The sequence below is a fragment of the Lepidochelys olivacea genome (assembly GCF_965140295.1).
Source record: "Lepidochelys olivacea isolate rLepOli2 genome assembly, chromosome: 26".
NCBI classification, from domain to species: domain Eukaryota; kingdom Metazoa; phylum Chordata; order Testudines; family Cheloniidae; genus Lepidochelys; species Lepidochelys olivacea.
Genome location: NC_140436.1, coordinates 427,873 through 444,094, shown reverse-complemented (window position 1 = coordinate 444,094; position 16,222 = coordinate 427,873). Strand labels below are relative to the sequence as shown.

The window sequence follows — 16,222 nt, the reverse complement described above, 5'->3', positions numbered from 1 at the left end:
TCCTAAAGTCACTGCTGCTTCTGGGTGCTATGCTCAAGCCCCCAGATCTCCCTGGGCCAGCTGCAGTGGGTCCTGACTGGAGGTTGCCCACAGCCCCATTCTCCTCCCTCTGGCACTTGGGCTGGTTTATTGCTCCTCCCACATGGGGGCTGGAGGGCCTGGCTTCTGTTTCCCTCTGCCCCAGTGCTGGGCCACTGGCCAGTCCCCTGCAGTGATACCACCAAATGCTGAGACCTGGAGCCCCACCATGAGTCCTTGCTGTGCTGGGTGCCTCCCCCAGGCTCTGCTTCAGCCAGCCTCCCACACAGGGTCTATGGCCCAGCCCCTCCGCACCCTAGCCTTTCCCCTCGAGCTGGGAGGGGGCTGTGCTCCAGCACCCTGGCGTGGGCACTGCACACACCAACATGCCTGCTTAACCCAGGCAAGGGCCTCCAGCGCTGCTCCACTGGGCCTCTCTAACCTGGGGGAAGGAACAGCCACTGGAAGTCACTCCAAGGGGAGGCTTTGCCCCCTATGCCAGGTTCTAGGCTCTCTCTGGGGGATCCCACTGCTCTCCTCATGTTGCGTGGCCCCCGCCTCAAGGCAGAGGCTCTAGCCCCAGCCGCAGCCTAGTTCCAGCTGCATTGCACGGTGTTTTGAAGCACTTCAGGGCCCATGTATGCACAGGGGTTGGTGTGAGCGTCAGGCCCACCCCATCCCAGGATCTGGGTACCCTGGGGGGTTGGGATGAGCACCAGGCTCCCCCACCATGTACGCAGGGGGTCACCATGAGCACCAGGCACCCCTGGCCAGGGCACTTGTGTACCCAGAGGGGCCACCAGCAGCCAGGGTGACTGGACAGCAAGTGTGAACAATTGGGGCACTTTTTGGGGGGTGGGGGGAGGGAACTGCCTATATAAGACAAAGCCCCTAATATTGGGCTGTCTGGCCACCTCACCATGAGTGCCAGACTCCCATGTAATAGGCAGTTGGCGTAAGCCTAGGGCCCAAGTACTTAAAGGGGTTAGTGCAGATCACCCAGGTGCAAGGGGCAGGGCCCTTGCTGAGCGGCGGGCCTGCTTGGGACCCCTTTGCTGACAGGTATGAGCGAGGCCTTTGTCCTACAGAGGCTTCCTTACAAAGGCTCAGCTCTCGCTGGCCATGCTGCTGGCTTTTGCTTGAGGCACCCTCCCTTGGCCTCTCACTGTCTCCCAGGCTCCCCTGCCTGAGCTGTGAATTGCTGCAGGGATCGGGCCCTCCATGTGCACACCTGGTCATGTCACGCTGTCCGGGCCCCACAGGGGGTGCCCTTTCACCACACGCCAGAGCCCCTGCCCCGGGGGGCTTGGGGAGGAGAGGGGACTAGCTGATGCAGGGAGAGGAGCATCCTCTGGGGGGGGCAGGCACAGAGCCTGCCCTGCCTACGGCAGCACCCCCCAGCCTGGCCCAATCCCCTGCAGCTCCAGCCCTGGTGCCCACCCCCCTGCTGGGCCTCTCCCAGGTCTCTCCACAGCAGATCCCCAAGCCTGCTCCAGGCCTCCTGCAGCTCTCAGGCATTGCTCATGTGTGGGCCTGGCCCCTGGGGCTGGGGAGCACAGTGGCTGGATCCTTCCCTCCACGCAGTGGGGCTGGGCTCTGAACACGTGGACAGCCAAAGCCTTCCAGCACCACCTAAACCAGCGCAGTTACGTGGGCACCAGGGATCTGGTGCCAGGCCCCAGCTGGGGCTTAGAAGTGCCTGCTCTCAGGGGTGGTAGGGGGCTCTTTACAGACAATGGCCTTGTCCCCAGAAGTGCCTAATCATTCTCCTCACTGTTACAGAGCCCTGGTCCTGCTCCTCCTAGGGTAAGGAGGGGAGACAGGACGCGCTGGTGATGTCTGGGGGTCCCTGCTCCTGCCCTCAGCTCTGAGGTGCTGCGAGTGTCTCTGTGAGTGCCCATGCTGCAGAGCCACGCACCATGTCTTCCCCAGGCGGCCAGGCTGGCTGCTCCCTCCTGCTGCCTGGGCAGGCTCCGGCAGGCAAGGTGCGGGCCGGCCAGGTTAACATCCATCTTGCCACGCTCCCCCTTCCCGTGGCCCCAGTCAATATGTCTCTCTCCAATGGGAAAGTTAATAAATTTAGCTCTAGATTAAAAGTATCGATCATTTCATTTGTAAACGATAAATAAACAGGGGGCGCTCTGGGCAGCCCACAAGGCAGCTGCTGCTGGCTCTGGCTGGTGCAGCAGTGGGGAGATGGGGACGAGGGGCACTTGGCCCCTCATCTACATTCTGCCCTGCTGCCGGCATTGATTTCCTATTAGTCTCCCTGCACCACCCTGTAGCACATCATTCCAGGAGCTGCTATTAATGGCCTTTTGATAAATAATCACTTGTAAGTCAATAAATTTTTATTAAACAGTTTGGCGCTTTGATTTATGAAAATCCGACGGGGTTTGTCTGGGAGAAAAGGGATGTGGAATTGAAGTGGAGACGCCATCCATCTGCCTGCCAGGCTGGCCTGCCTGCCCACACTCACCACCTGCAAACAATTGCCTTTTAACACAAACAGCCCAGCCGGCCAGGGAGCTGGGGGCCAGGGAAACTTTGTCTGCGTCAGGGTTCTTTGCTCGGAGCAGCTGCCAGCCTGAGTTTCTGTGAACGCTTAACTTGGGCAGCGTCTGCATCCCACTGTCCTGCTCTGAGGGCTGCAGGCCCAAGCACAGACAACTGCTGCGGCATTGGATCGGGAGGTAACGGAGGAACCAGCAAACTCAGGGAGAGAAAGGACTGAGAGCCTGCTGTGAGCTCCCCCAGCACAGTGCCCAGCTCAGATGCTAGTGCTGTGAGCTTCTCTGCAGCAGTGCCCTGCACTGCCTCACTGGGCCTCCTGTGCTGTGAGCTTCTGCATAGCAGTGCCCTGTCTGTGCCCAGCCAGGCCCCAGTGCTGAGAACGGCAATAGACTATCATGCCAGTCTGGGCTAGGGTACACCCCCCTCGCCCACCCCAGCAATCTGAGCTCCCTGTGGGTAACCAGTAGATGGTGCAGGAGCTGGGGGCCGAGGGAACCAAAGGGATGACTAGTTTTTTCGGGGTAGGCCTGCCTGGCTATGGGTACTGTCTGAGCCCCATAGCTGGGGGAGAGGCTGGCATCCTGTTGGCCAGGTGTAACCCAGAGTAGGTAGAGCAGCACCCATTCGATGGCTGCGCTTCTAGATCTGAGTGTGTCCGTGTGGAGAGGCTTCTGGCCCCACTGTGTCACCTGGCTTGGAGACATGAGCATGGCTAGGCCAGAGTGTGATGCGGGAGCCTAGGTGGGCGGGTGAAGGGAGTGAGCTAGCCCTCCCTGGCAGCACAGGGGTCTGTGGGGCAGAGCTGGCCCCCTCTGGAAGGGCTGCAGCAGAGGAGCCAAGTTGGGGCAGGCTGGTTACAGCTACTATTTGTCACTCTCCCTGGCTGCAGGAGGCCCTTTGCCACCTGCTTTATTTGTCTCCCGGTGCTGACGTGGCAGCAGACAGGTGTTAAACTACTTAATCACTTTAAAATTGTTTTAATTTTCTGTTTTTTATTGATCTCCCCAGCACCAATTAATCAGCTCACTGGACCAGGCAGTTAGTACATTAAAAATTGTCAGCCACACCGGGCAGCTTAGAAAATGTCAAAAAAATATCCCGCCAGCTTCCTCGCAGAGCAGAGCCCAGGCTCCCAGCCAAGCGGCTACCTCTGGGGCTCAGGGCTGCTGAGACCCCCAAGAACCCACTGACCAGAGGAGTTTGCAGGGGGAGCCCCATATTCCTGGGGCCTGGCTTCTCCAACCACCAGCTTACCTGAGTCGCTGGACAGGACCAGGCCTTGATGCTCTTGGCACCCTGGTGTGAGGCCTCCAGCCTGGCCCCTGGCTCTCTTCAGGGCTGCTTCTTTCGCTGGCATTCCTTCCTCCCCACCTGCCCCCCAGGAGGAGCCAGGGGGTGGCACAACCTGGGCAGTGTTGCCGCCCCTGGCACCTCTTCGCTCTGTGGGAGAGGGCAGGGGCTGCTGGGCCCAGACACCCAGGGGGCCCCACTGAGGGGGTGGGGACTGGGGTCAGCCGAGGGGCCTGCGCTTTGCAATGGCAGGGCTGCCAAGAGGCCTGCAGGACAGGGAGGGTCCCACACTGCCAGGCGCCTGGCTTTGAGCTCAGCCCCTCCCTGGAGAGGCTGAGGGAGCCGGGGAGAGGCTGGCAGCAGCGGAGCGAGGTGAATGCAGGCGACAGGGCCCGAGGGCGAGCAGGAGGGCTGCCAGGGCCAGCGGGCAGCCGGGCAGGGGGCACCGGCTCCGGGGAGGGGGCAGGCGGCCTGTGGCTCAGGACATTACGTTGCTGTGGCCCAGCGGAGGGTCACGACTCAGCCGGCCAGGCACCTGCAGGCTGCAGATGGGGCCGTGCGGCCTGTTAGGCTCCGCACAGGGCTAGCCGGCGCGCCCCTGTGCCCGGAGCCTGGCGGGGCCAGAGTCCTTCCTGGCACCAGGGCTGGGTAGCCAGCGGCAGTGCCCCGGGGCTCAGCCCGCGGGCGGCCAGGCTCAGGGGCCCTGCTAGTCTCCACGCTGCAGGCCTCAGCCTGTCACCGAAGGAGCCCCCTCCCGCAATGGCGTACCCTGGGGCCGCCCCACGGGATCCTGCCCTGCTCCCCCACAGCGCCAGGGCAGAGATTTGTTATAGGTCATCATTCAGCGGGAAGGGCTCTTGTGCTGCCGGGAGCCAGGCTGTGCTGGTGTGGGGCTCACTGTAGGGCCTGGGGCTGTATTGGGGGTTACTGTAGAGACAGGTTGAGTGGTCAGGGGCTGGATTGCATGGTGGAGCTGGGGGCCAGGCTGTGGCATTGGGGTTGGGGGATGGGCAGTGGCGTGGGGAGGGCATGCCTTGGCGTTGGGGGAGCCGGGCTGGGGGCCAGGCTGTGGCATTGGGGATGGGGGATGGGCAGTGGCGCTGGGGGCTGTGCGGTTGGGTGGGGGGCAGCCATGCCGTGGGGGTGGGGACTGGGCGGTGGTGCTGGAGGCCAAGCTGTGGCATTGGGGGTGGGGAGGGTGGGGCAATTACGTTGGGGGAGGCATGCCATGGCATTAGGAGGGGCTGGCGGGGGCCATGCTGTGGCACTGGGGGTGGACGGGCTGTGTGCATGGGGGAGGCATGCCATGGCATTGGGAGGGGCTGGACTGGGGGCCATGCTGTGGCATTGGGGGTGGGCAGGCTGTGCGGGGGGTGGGAGGCATGCCGTGGCGTTGGGAGGGGCTGGGGGGCCGTGCCATGGCATTGGGGGGGGGCTGGGCTGTGTGGGGGGGGGAGGCATGCTGTGGCATTGGGAGGGGCTGGACTGGGGGGCCGTACCGTGGTGCCAGCAGACAGGCTGTGCTGTGACCCCGGGGCTGCATTGCATTGGTGATGGTTTCACAACAGTGGGGACTGGCGGACGGTGCAGTGCTGGGCTTTGATGCCAGGCAGGGACTGCTGGAGGTCTGTTGGGGGTCTAGACCCCAATGGGTCATGGCAGCTGGGCTGGGCTACCTGGTTAAAGGTGCCCCCCCCACTAATCACTCTATGATAGGCCCACACCACCTTATCTCCTATTGATTTCCTCCCCAGGATGCTGCAGCTTGTTTGCTCACAGCTGGCCACCATGTAATTGGCTCTCACCTTTGGTAAGTAGGAGAGCTTATCAGGGGCTGGGTTATTTGCTAGCACACAGTGACGTGCGTGTGTGTGAGTTCGCACACGTGGCTCACAATTGGGGGTGCCCAGGCCCGTCGCATGTGGCCTGGCTAGGGCACCCTGTCCCCATTCCTTGGCATGGCCAATCCAGTGAGGCCCAAACCTTGTACCAGGGTGACCCACCAACTGCACTTTGTCTTTTTTGCAATCCACCCGCGGGACAAATTTTTTGCAGGGTGGCACCTAAAATCAGGCCAGCGTCCTTCTCCACCATTGCCTCGCCCTCCTGGGAGGGGCCAGTGGCCACCGGCTGCAGCACCTTCTGCCCTGGCACGGCCACCTTAATTCCTCCCCGGCGGTGGAACGGGAGCCTGTCCCACCTCAGCCTGCAGCAGCAGCTCCTGGCCTGTGGGGCTGTGGCCAGCTTGCCAGCGATGCTATTGTGAATGACGGAGGCCAAATCTGAGTAGCTTTGCACCAGTTTGCGATGCCTGGCACTGAGGGGAAAGCCCAGACCCACGGGAAAAGAGCTGCAGGGGGATTGGCTTGCCTCCCTCTCCCTCCCCACCCCGAAATACCCGCTACCCCAGGGCTACCACACCCAGGCAGGGTCAGAGTCTGGCCAGCCCGCGGTTGGTGCAGTAGGAGCAGGAGAACCATGTTTACATGGGAACGTGGCATGCGTGCACAAGTGCACACTCATCCCCTATTGCAGGGGCTGCGCCCGTACTTTAACTGAACACATGGTATGCAGTCTGCCCGCCCCGGCGCGTCTCAGAGCAAGCCTGGCTCCGGCTCCGAGCGCAGGCCAGCCCAGCCCCTTGGGGCAGCCCATATGCGCCCTACAGGCAGTGCTGTGCCCAGGAGGGGCTGGGGAAGCTAGCCTGGGGGCCTAGCATGGGCAAGGGCACACACATGCTGCTCCGGGCACACTCGCTTGTGACCCACGCATAGGGTGGGCAGAGGGCGTGTGCAGGTTGGAGTGGCAGTAAACACTCCTTTGCTATTGACGCACCATCAATCGTGTGGCTGCGACAGGTGAATGGGCTTTCACTCACTGCCCCAAGATAAATGGTATTTATTTGCTGCTAATACGTTCCAACAAGAGGCCTAACGAGCGACTTTTGAACTGGTGCCTCATGCAGTAGTTCAGGGTATGCTGAGCACCTGAGAGCTACAAGCTGCAAAGAAACCCCAAGCTCCCCTCCCCCTCCAGGGCACTGACCCTGCTCCCCACAGCACCCCGGCTGGGAGAGGCTGGCACTGGGGTAGTTGGGTGCTCCTGCTGCATTCAGCACTCTGCTGTATGAGGCGGGTCTACAACAGTGTCTCTGCGGCTGTTGGGCTAACCTCCCACCTGTGACTGGTCACGCTGCTCCTGGCCTGTCTGGACCCCTCCCCCAGCACCCCATGGCCATCGCCCCTTACAGCTGGACGGTTCTCCATGGCTCAGGGCAGCAGCCCTCACAGCGTTACTGCCTGTGCATGAACGTCCGTGCTGGCCCGGCCTCGGACACTAATGCTTGGCCAGAGGGCTCCAAATGCCGCCTGCTGGGGTACCCGCCCTGCATGGAGCCGCGCGGGTCAGCTTCGCCCGGCCCAGGGAGCTGCGCGGATCAGGTTTGCCCGGGCAAGTGACCAGCACGGACTCAGGCAGGAGCAGGGTGACAGCACGCAGGCCCTGCTGAGTCCATGGGGCAGAGAGCAGGGCTGGGCTAATGAGGAAAGATGGGACAACGCCCCAGGTCAAACTTCAAATTAATTAATAAATAATGTACCCACAGGAATCTAGTGCTGGTGGCTCCAGGACTGCGACCTTTCCCACAGCAGCGCTGTCAAGGCTGCCTGCCAGCATCACCACAGCAGTGCCAGCATCCTTTCAGCGGCTCCCCAGCTCAGCTACTGTCTTTCAGCCCCAGTGAGTGTCCCCAGCGCCTCTCCCTGGTTGCGTGCTGAGCCGAGGCCCAGGCCAGCCAACACTCAGTGCAGGTCCCGCAGGGACACTTTGCTCAGTGTGGGGTTCAATGGGTTATAGCTTAACCCCCGCACCAGGCAGCTCAGCCATCGACACTCTGCTACCGCCCCAGCAAGCTGCACCCACAGACACGCCACAGTCAAATAACTGCCCAGATGCAGAGGGGGCTGGGACCTTTATTTCATCACTGCTCATGGCACGGCAGGGTCTGTAACACCAACAGCCCGGGACATAGTGGAGCCCGGCTTCCTCCTGCCCAGGGTGGGGGCAGCACCCTCCCAGAATGGGGCAGGAACAGAGGCAGAGCCCCCCTTTCCCATTTGCAGCCTGGCTCTATGGCCCAAGGCTGCACCAGCAGCTCCTGTTGGGTCAGGGCTGCTCCTGTCCCCTCACGACTCAGCCGGGGAGGAGGCAGGCTCCAGCAACCCTGCTCCAGGACCCTGTACCTCACGGCTCGACCCCTCCCGCTCAGAGCAGCCCCTGCCAGCTCGGGCGCTGCTCTGCGTGTCTCTGGCTCCGAGCAGGCTGGTGCACAGGCATCTCGGGCATGGGGCCAGTGCCAGGCACTGCAGGGGGCCGGTGGCTCAGCCACTGTGGGTGCCCAGGCTGAGCACTGAGAACGCAGCCCGGTGCTTCCTCAGCAGCAGGCGGATCTTCTCGTCGTCCGAGTCAGGGTCCAGGGGCTTGTTGTATTCGTCGTCCTCGGTCTCAGAGGCGGCCCGCTCGCCCACCGCCCGCTGCAAGGAGGACGAGGGCTCCAGCGCACTCTTCTTCCGCCATTTGGTCCGTCGGTTCTGGAACCACACCTGGCCGGGGATGGGGAGTGCGTTAGGGCTGCACTGAGCTGATGGCCCCTCTCCCAGCTCCCTGTTCATCCCCACTGCTGCTGAGGGGTGACCAACCCCCACTGCCCTGGCCAAGCCCCTCAGTGCCCAGTGAACCGGCACCCCCCACAGACCAGTTTGCCTAAGGATCCAGCCCGGCCCTGAGGGAGCTCGGGTCAGTCTCCACTGGCCCCTTTAACAAAACGGCCCTGAGTGGCCCGGCCCCTGAGTCCCAGCGTTGGCCCTGGCCCCTCACTCACCTTCACCTGCGACTCGGTCATACCGAGGGAATAGGCCAGACGTGCCCGCTCGGGCCCTGCCAGGTACTTGGTCTGCTCAAAGGTTTTCTCCAGCGCAAAGATCTGGTGGCCAGTGAAGGTGGGGCGCGTGTGCTTCTTCTTGTGGATGCTGTCGGCCAGGTGAGCCGGGGCTGGCGGAGGGAGGAGACCGGTCAGTGCAGGGGGTCTGGCGCAGCTTGAGCTGACCAGCCAGGCACCTACTGCCCCAGAGGGCGCAGCTGGGCAGGACGCACAGAGCCCTAGCGGAGCCCAGTGGGAGCTGTGCATGCAGCCCCCCGCCGAGTGGGTTGTGCCCCACTGTCCCCCCTTTCCCTGGGGTGACAGTTCCCCCCCCCCATGAGCAGGACATGCCTCATGCCCCTCCCTGGGTAACAGTAACCCCCAGACGGGAATGTGCCCTGCAACCTTCCCCGGGGAGCTGGTAACCCCCCCAGAGCAACAGTAACCCCCCCCCCAGAGCAGGCCCTCTCCTGCAGAGTGACAGTAACCCCCCCAGAGCAGGACCAACCCCCCCGGAGTGACAGTAACACCTCCCTCCCCCAGAGCAGGACACCCCCCCAGAGCAAGACGTGCCTCCCCGAGGGTGATGGTAACACTGCTTTTGAGTGGGATGCTCCCCATGCCCTGACCAGAGCAATAACTCCCCACCCATAAAGCTGGACATTCCCCACAACCTCCCCGGGTGACAGTAACTCTCCCCCCACAGTGGGCTGCTCCCTGTGCCCCCCCTGCCCCACAGGTGACAGTAACTCCCCCCTCCCAGTGGGCTTTTCCCTGTGCCCCCCCCAGCCCTCAGGGTGACTGTAACGCCCTGTATTGGGCACGCTGTTCTGTCCCCTGAGTGGGGTCTGGCACCTGCTGGGCTTGTTTCGGATGCTGTCATCACAGCCACAAGGGATGGGCCCCCCATGCCTCCATCAGGGAGCAGGCCCCCCATGCCTCCATCAGGGAGCAGGCCCCCCATGCCTCCATCAGCCCCACCCCCACGAGTGACATCAAATGCCCTTGAGAGGCCCAGTGGCCCTTGTGCCACATGGCACCCCGGTGCCCAGCAGCAAGTGGGGCATGCACGCTGCCTTGCCCAGCCAGCCAGGGGCATGGTGCCCATCCCGGCTGCTCCCCAGTCAAGGCCAGCTGCTGTGGCCGGCTTAAAGCAGCCACTCGTGGCCCAAGGGCTTGTGCTAGCATGAGCAGTGGGGAAGTGCCCCAGGGCAGCCTGTCCCTCAGGGCCTGGGCTCCCCCCATGTTGGCCACCATGGGTTTCTGAAACAGGGGCTTGTGGCTACAGGGCCAGGCTTTCCGGGGCACCCACATGTCAGGTATGTTTTGGGTGCTGAGCCCCTAAGGACGCCCACAGGGTTGGGGATCAATCAACCCACTCCTCCCAGCACTCATCCAACACATCCCTTGGAGGGGTGGGCAGGGCAGGCTGACAGGTCCCTGCAGGCTCTGCCCCAGTCCTGCTGTCCCACCCTCTCCCTTGAGGCAGGTGGTCCCTGAGCTGGCTCCTCTCCCTGCCCCGTGGGCTGAATGTAGCACGTCCTGGAGCTTGTGCTGCTGGCGAAGAGAGCAGAGTTCCCACCCATGCAGCAAGGCGCCCAGCTGGGGCAGGGGGATTCTGCCCCCAGCTCGGGATTCTGGGGCTCAGCCCCTCTCCCTGCAGGGGGCTCAGCTCTGTCCCTGCGGGGGGAAGGACGCTGATTTCTGCCCTGCCCTAGAACGGTTCTAACCTCTCCCCTCCTCCCACCGGCGGGTGCGTAAAGTGACTTGGGTCCCAGCAGCAGTGGCCCAGGAAAGCAGTTGTGCCGTCACCTGCCATCCTTCCCAGGCATCCTCCCTGGTGCTCAGCACAGACACTCACCAGCCTCTGAGCACAGCCCTGGGACCCTCCCAGCTCTGCCTCCAAGTGGGTCATGGCCAGGCAGAGCGGAGGGGGCAGGGCAGGGCCCTTGTGAGCTGTCTCTGACCTCCCCAGCAGAATGGTCCCGCGGAGGGTGGCCCTGCCCCAAGTGCCTGGCACCTGCCCCAGGCTGGGAGCAGCAGCGGGTTTGCTGCCCAGACAGGGAGCGGAGCACGGGCTATGGGGCGCAGGTGGGCTGGGGCAGTTGGTAGGGGCATGGGGAGCATGGGCTAGTGGGGCCTGCTGAGCCAAACCTCTGTGTCTGGCCTCGTGCTGCCGAGCCCCCTGCCTCCCCCGTCCCCCAGCTGCGGTGCCAAGCCAGGTACTTACTGCTGCCGCATGGTCGGCCTCCTCGCCAGTCCTGGCTGGTGTCTGCCCAGCAGTCCCTGCCACGGGATGGATAGTCGCTCCCTCCCTTGGAGAAGGGCCCCACCTGGGGTCCGTAGTAGACGGGCTGGGAACCCAGGCTGTTAAAGCCGCCCGTGTGGGGGTAGGCAGAGAGCAGGCTGCTGTTTGGGCGGCTCAGGATGTCGGTGATGCCGTGCGGCGTGCCGGCTGCCAGCTGGGCGCTGAGTCCTGGTGGGCTGAGTTTGTAGAAGGAGTTCTGCACCGAGTACTGGCACATGGGGGCCTTCGCCTCCGGGAAGGGGGCCAGCGAGGGGCTGTTGAGCAGGAACGTCCCCTGCAGGTTGGCGTCCATGGCGCCGCTTCGCCCCGGCGGAGGCCGGTGAATGCACCAAGCCGGCCCCTAGCGCCCCGGCTGCATGCCGCCTGCTAGCAAAGCCATCCCAGGCAGCCTGGCCTCGGTGCAGGGCCGTGCCCGCTGGCCACAGTCCTGCCGCTTCCCGACAGCCCCGCCTGGGCGTCAGCTGCTGGCACCACCCGGGCAGCGGGCGTCACAGCAGCCTTGTGCCCCGGTGGGCTCCCAGGGGGCAGACTGGTCCAGGAGCACCTTGCCAGGGCTGGCCAGGGCTCAGGCCCAGCCCATGCAATGCCAGGGCCGGCTGGCCTGGCTGACCCCAGGTGCCCCCAGAGACGCTGCGCCCAGGCCCCTGCCACAGAAGTTTAACTTCAAGAGAAGCAACATTTCTCTGATAAAGATGTGGGCCATTAGAATACTGGACCCCGATTGGCTGAGCTGCTGGGGCTAAGCTCCCATTGGCTGGGTGACAGGGCAGGCCCTGGATTGGCTCAGCCCAGACAAATTGCAATTTGAAAGATTAGCTGTAAAAAATTATCAGCTGCTTGCTGCGGGGCTCAGAGCCCAGGCCTGGGGCTGCCCCATACCCCAGCCAGGGACGCTGAGCCAGGAGCCCAGGCTGGGCTGGGCGGGGCAGGGCCATGCAGGTGCGTGCAGCGGCCACGGGGTTGGGGACTGCCTGGGCCAGAGGGTGCAAGGCCACGTGTGCGCAGCGGGGCCTGGGTGAGCGTGCAGGTCTGGCTATGTGCACCGACATACATGCCTGAGAGCGCGGGCTGCCTGTGTGTGCAGCGCCCCAGCCCCAGCCGTGGGGGTCCATACCTGTGCGCGCCACTATTTGGCCATGGCTGGTGTGGAGACGGTGGTGGGGCTGCATGTGATAGCGCGTGTGTGCGGGGGTGCTATTGTGTGTTGTGTAGATGCGTATGAGGGGTATTGTGTGTATGGGGCGGGAGCACTCATGTCTGCGGTGCAGTGCCCCGTGGCTGCTGGCTTGTGGTTGGTGGGCTTGCCTGGCCTTAGCCCACATGGCGCCCGGGTCCTGCAGGGGTTCCAGGGCAGAGGCCGCACCGCTCCCTCTGACCCCAGGGCCCACACAGCCGCCCACACTGATGGACAGCAGCTGTGGGGAGGTGCGAGCAGCCAACAGGTCTGATCCCTTGGGCTGTTAAGCAGGGCTCCTGGTTCGTGTGATGTGTCAGCTCAATGAATGGGGCGGGGGTGATTGCCCCAGCCTGGCGGGCTCCATTTTGTAGTATTAATTGTCCCTACTTGTACAAGCAGTGTCCTCCCACTCCAGCCTGCCAGCCCCCCGTGTGACGAAGTGGGACTGTTCTTAATGTTTCCTCTGAATAGTGTGGGGGTGCCTCAGTTTCCCCTAAGCAGTTCTTAAGTATCTAGGTGGTGGGGTAAAGGTGTATGATCATTGCAGAGCCCTAGAGGGCAGATGTATGCAGGGGTCTGGACACAGAGAATGGCCGACACCCTGTTTCCTGGCACCTGATGGGCTGGGCCCTTCCCCCCTGCAAGGTGAGAACTAAAGGGTTGGAGAACAAAGGAATCCGGTGACCTCCTGGCCCGGGAAAGGGACAAAGCCCAGAGGAGGAGGGGCTGGAGGGAGTTTCAGTTTAGGGCTGGCTGGAGACATGGAGTGAAGGGCAGATGTGGTTGTCTGGCTCACTGACCCCCAAAAGGGACCCAGCTGAGGGGTCCGGTTCTCTGCACCTACAAGCTCTGTTTTAGACCATGTTCGTGTCGTCTAATAAACCTTCTGTTTTCCTGGCTGGCTGAGAGTCACGTCTGACTGCGAAGTTGGGGGGCAGGACCCTCTGGCTTCCCCAGGAGCTCCGCCTGAGCGGACTCGCGGTGGGAAGCGCATGGAGGAGCAGAGGATGCTGAATGCTCCGAGGTCAGACCCAGGAAGATGGAAGCTGTGTGTCCTGAAGACAGGCTGCTCACAGGAAGGCGACTGCCCCAGAGTCCTGACTGTCTTCATGGGGAGCAGTTCCAGAGCATCGCCCAGGGACTCCGTGACAACTGGTGGCAGAGGTGGGATGTACTGCACCCCGTGGGCGGCGCTTCCTGCAGTAAGTGATGGGGGAGCAGTAAAACAAAGGGGGATTGACGAGGACCAGGCGTGTTGAAGGCTCAGAGAGGAGTGGTTTCAGGGGGTGGTTAACCCCTGGGAGTGTGTGACCAGCCAAAAGGACTGTGCAATAATGGGGTCCCCCTGGGGACTGCGGTGAGCAGTCTCAGGGGCGGAGGAGCCTACAGCTTGGCCCTGGGAGAGAGAAGGGCTTTTGCAGTAACAGGGTCCCCTGGGGATTGCAGCGAGTAGTCCAAGGGGCAGAGGAGTCTGCACTCGACCCTGGCAAAGAGGTGGTGACCTCGAGAAGGGCTGGCACACTAGGGGTTCTCCCTGGAAACCGTGGGGAGCTCAGAGCACACAGGTCTGTGAGTCCACAACAACTTGGGAAGAGCCGAGTGATGGCCTGTCACCGTCTCCTCAAGAGGGACATTGTAACCCTGTGCAGAAAGAGAGGGTTGAGCGTTGGAAAGTTCACCAAAGCACAGTTAATCGTGCAGCTGGAGGAGGATGACCGCTCTAAGGAACAGATTCCTGACCCCAAATGGGGCTATAGCAGGATCTGGGAGCAGCTGGAGTGGGAGCCAGGCACCCCCAAGACTCCTGTCCATGACCAGACGAGGGTCTTCACAATCGGGTTCCCCATCAGGGGATCGGAGATGGACGGGATTGGAGCTGAGTCCGAGAGAGCAAGAGGACTGTGGGAGACAGCGAGAGCCCGAGAAAGAGCTGCAGAAGCAGCAGCAGCATGAACTGGCGGTGGTGGGGCGGAGAGGCCTAGGGGACCCCCCAGGGGTGAGTGGGGATAGACCCCGGGGGGCCAGTTCCGCAGGGAGCCTCGAGACTAAATTGCTGCCCCTGGTTATGGAGGGGGGTGTGTGGATGTCACCTCACTGCCTTTGAGCAGGCTGGAGATTTGAACCAGGGGGACCCTGCGGAAAAGCCCCGGTGTCTAGCTCCCTTGCTGGGTCCCAAGGCCATAGACTCCATCATCCAGATGGTTGGGGATGTGGACAGGCTCCCACTCCTGACCCCAACCTATATATCTGTGTGGAGTTTCCTGGGGCCAGGCCCCTTGGACCCCCAGTGGGAGCGGAAGGTGATGGTCAATGGGGAGACATTCGTGGGGTGGCGAGATCCTGGGACAGAGAGAACTGGTGTCAGGCCCCGGGTGGTGCAGCCTCAGACGCTGGGGGGCTGTGTGAGCTGGGTGAGGGTCCCAGGGACGAAGCCCCTCACCCTGCCTATGGCCCAGATCCCTGTGCAGACCCAGGAGGGGTCCGGCTGGCTGGCTGTTGGGGTGCTCCAGGATACCAGCTGCGAGACCCTGTTGTGGGGTGACTGTGTCTCTTTGGGACAGGATCCAAGCCCTGCTCCTGTAACTGCCAAGGGTTTGAATTTGAATCCAGGGAACCAATCGGTGGAGAGGGGGCTCACGCTGGCTCTGGTGCATTGAGGAAAGCAGCGAGCTCGCTGCCTACCCCCACTGGGACAGCAAGGGCAGCGCTCCGCACAGTGGGAGCTGAGACCCCAGCTGAGTGGGGGAGACACAGGCAGGGCAGGGGATCTGTTGGGAGTGGCAAGGTGCTTGGTAAGGAAAGTCTGGATGAGCCTAGGCAGCCTTGTGAGTTGATGGCTGTGTCTAGTCAGCAGGGTGGGAAGGCGAGGAGAGTGGAAGACGAGTGTCCCTGGACCTTACCTGTTAGCTGGGTGGAAAATTGTGACAGTGAAGGAAAGGTGCCTGTGTCTGTCAGGGGTATTGACTTGCCTGTGGAGAGAGCTACCCTGATCTCCAAGCAGTCATCTGTGACCAGCCTTGTGTGCTGGGACAAGGGGAAAGAGATCCCAAGCTGTGTGTCTGGTCAAGGGGAAAGTGTGTCCGGCTCTTCTTTGTCTGTGGAGCAGACAGAAGGGGCCTTTCAGCCTGTGATAGTTGAGGGTAGTGCAGTTGTCTCAGAGTTTATTCTGGATTCAGCTAAAGCCCAGGAAAGGAAGGGCCCTAAGTTTGTGTTTGATCGGGAGAATGGCCCTGTAACTAGGTCGCATCCAGTTAGTGTCTATGTAAAATCCCAGCGACCAGACAATTCTGGTGCGTGTACTTTGCCTGTTGCTAGTGTGTTGTTGGGAAAGGGTGTCGCAACTCTGTCTAATCAGGGTGAGATCCTAGCCAGGGCACAAGGAGAGCATGAAGATGATGTGATTCTGTTACGTACTGAGGGTGTGGAAACCTGTAGCAAGAAGGAAAAGATTCCTGAACTTGTGTGTGACAAAGGAAAGGAGAATGCTTCTGACCTTTTATCTAGGAAGTCTGTCAGTTTGCCTGAAAGGGGATTGTGTAGGAATCTGCTGGATGGGCCAGAGGTAATTCTGGATGTAAGGGAGACCCAGAACGAGTCTGTTGTTACTCAGGAAAGTGTTCCTCTAGAGCAAGCCCTAGGTAAAGAGGGTAAGGGCAGAATTTCTGTGAGGGGTGAATTGTTGCATAGAAAAGCCCTAGGGAAAGGAATCCTTATGGAGTCTTTGCAAGCAGTTTACTGCAACTGAAGGGTGTGAAAGTGATTTAATCAAGAAAGTTTCAGTTCCTAACAGCCAGAAATTTTCTGTTGTGAATGGATCCACTGACTGTCCTGTTGAAAGACCCAGTGTGGAGAGCTTTGAGAAGATCTCAGATGAAGTGAAAGCTGTTAAGAAAGTTAAACAGTCCTATAACCAAGTGGCTGTGTTTGGCCAGCTTGTTGGGGAGAAGACCCAATCCCAGTTTGACCCCCTGGGGTTCTGGGGTGGCCAAAGGGCATG

General features: G+C 61.8%; 1 protein-coding gene across 1 annotated transcript; it reads right to left on the bottom strand.

Annotated features, from left to right (window-relative positions):
* Positions 1 to 7,787: 7,787 nt before the first annotated feature.
* NKX6-3 (NK6 homeobox 3) lies at positions 7,788 to 11,691 on the bottom strand. The gene is made up of 3 exons (XM_084614974.1): positions 10,971 to 11,691; positions 8,702 to 8,871; positions 7,788 to 8,423 (listed from the first exon to the last, which is right to left on the bottom strand). Exons 1-3 carry the CDS (start codon positions 11,338 to 11,340, stop codon positions 8,202 to 8,204), a joined length of 762 nt encoding a protein of 253 aa, XP_084471100.1. The 5' UTR covers positions 11,341 to 11,691; the 3' UTR covers positions 7,788 to 8,201.
* Positions 11,692 to 16,222: the final 4,531 nt, after the last annotated feature.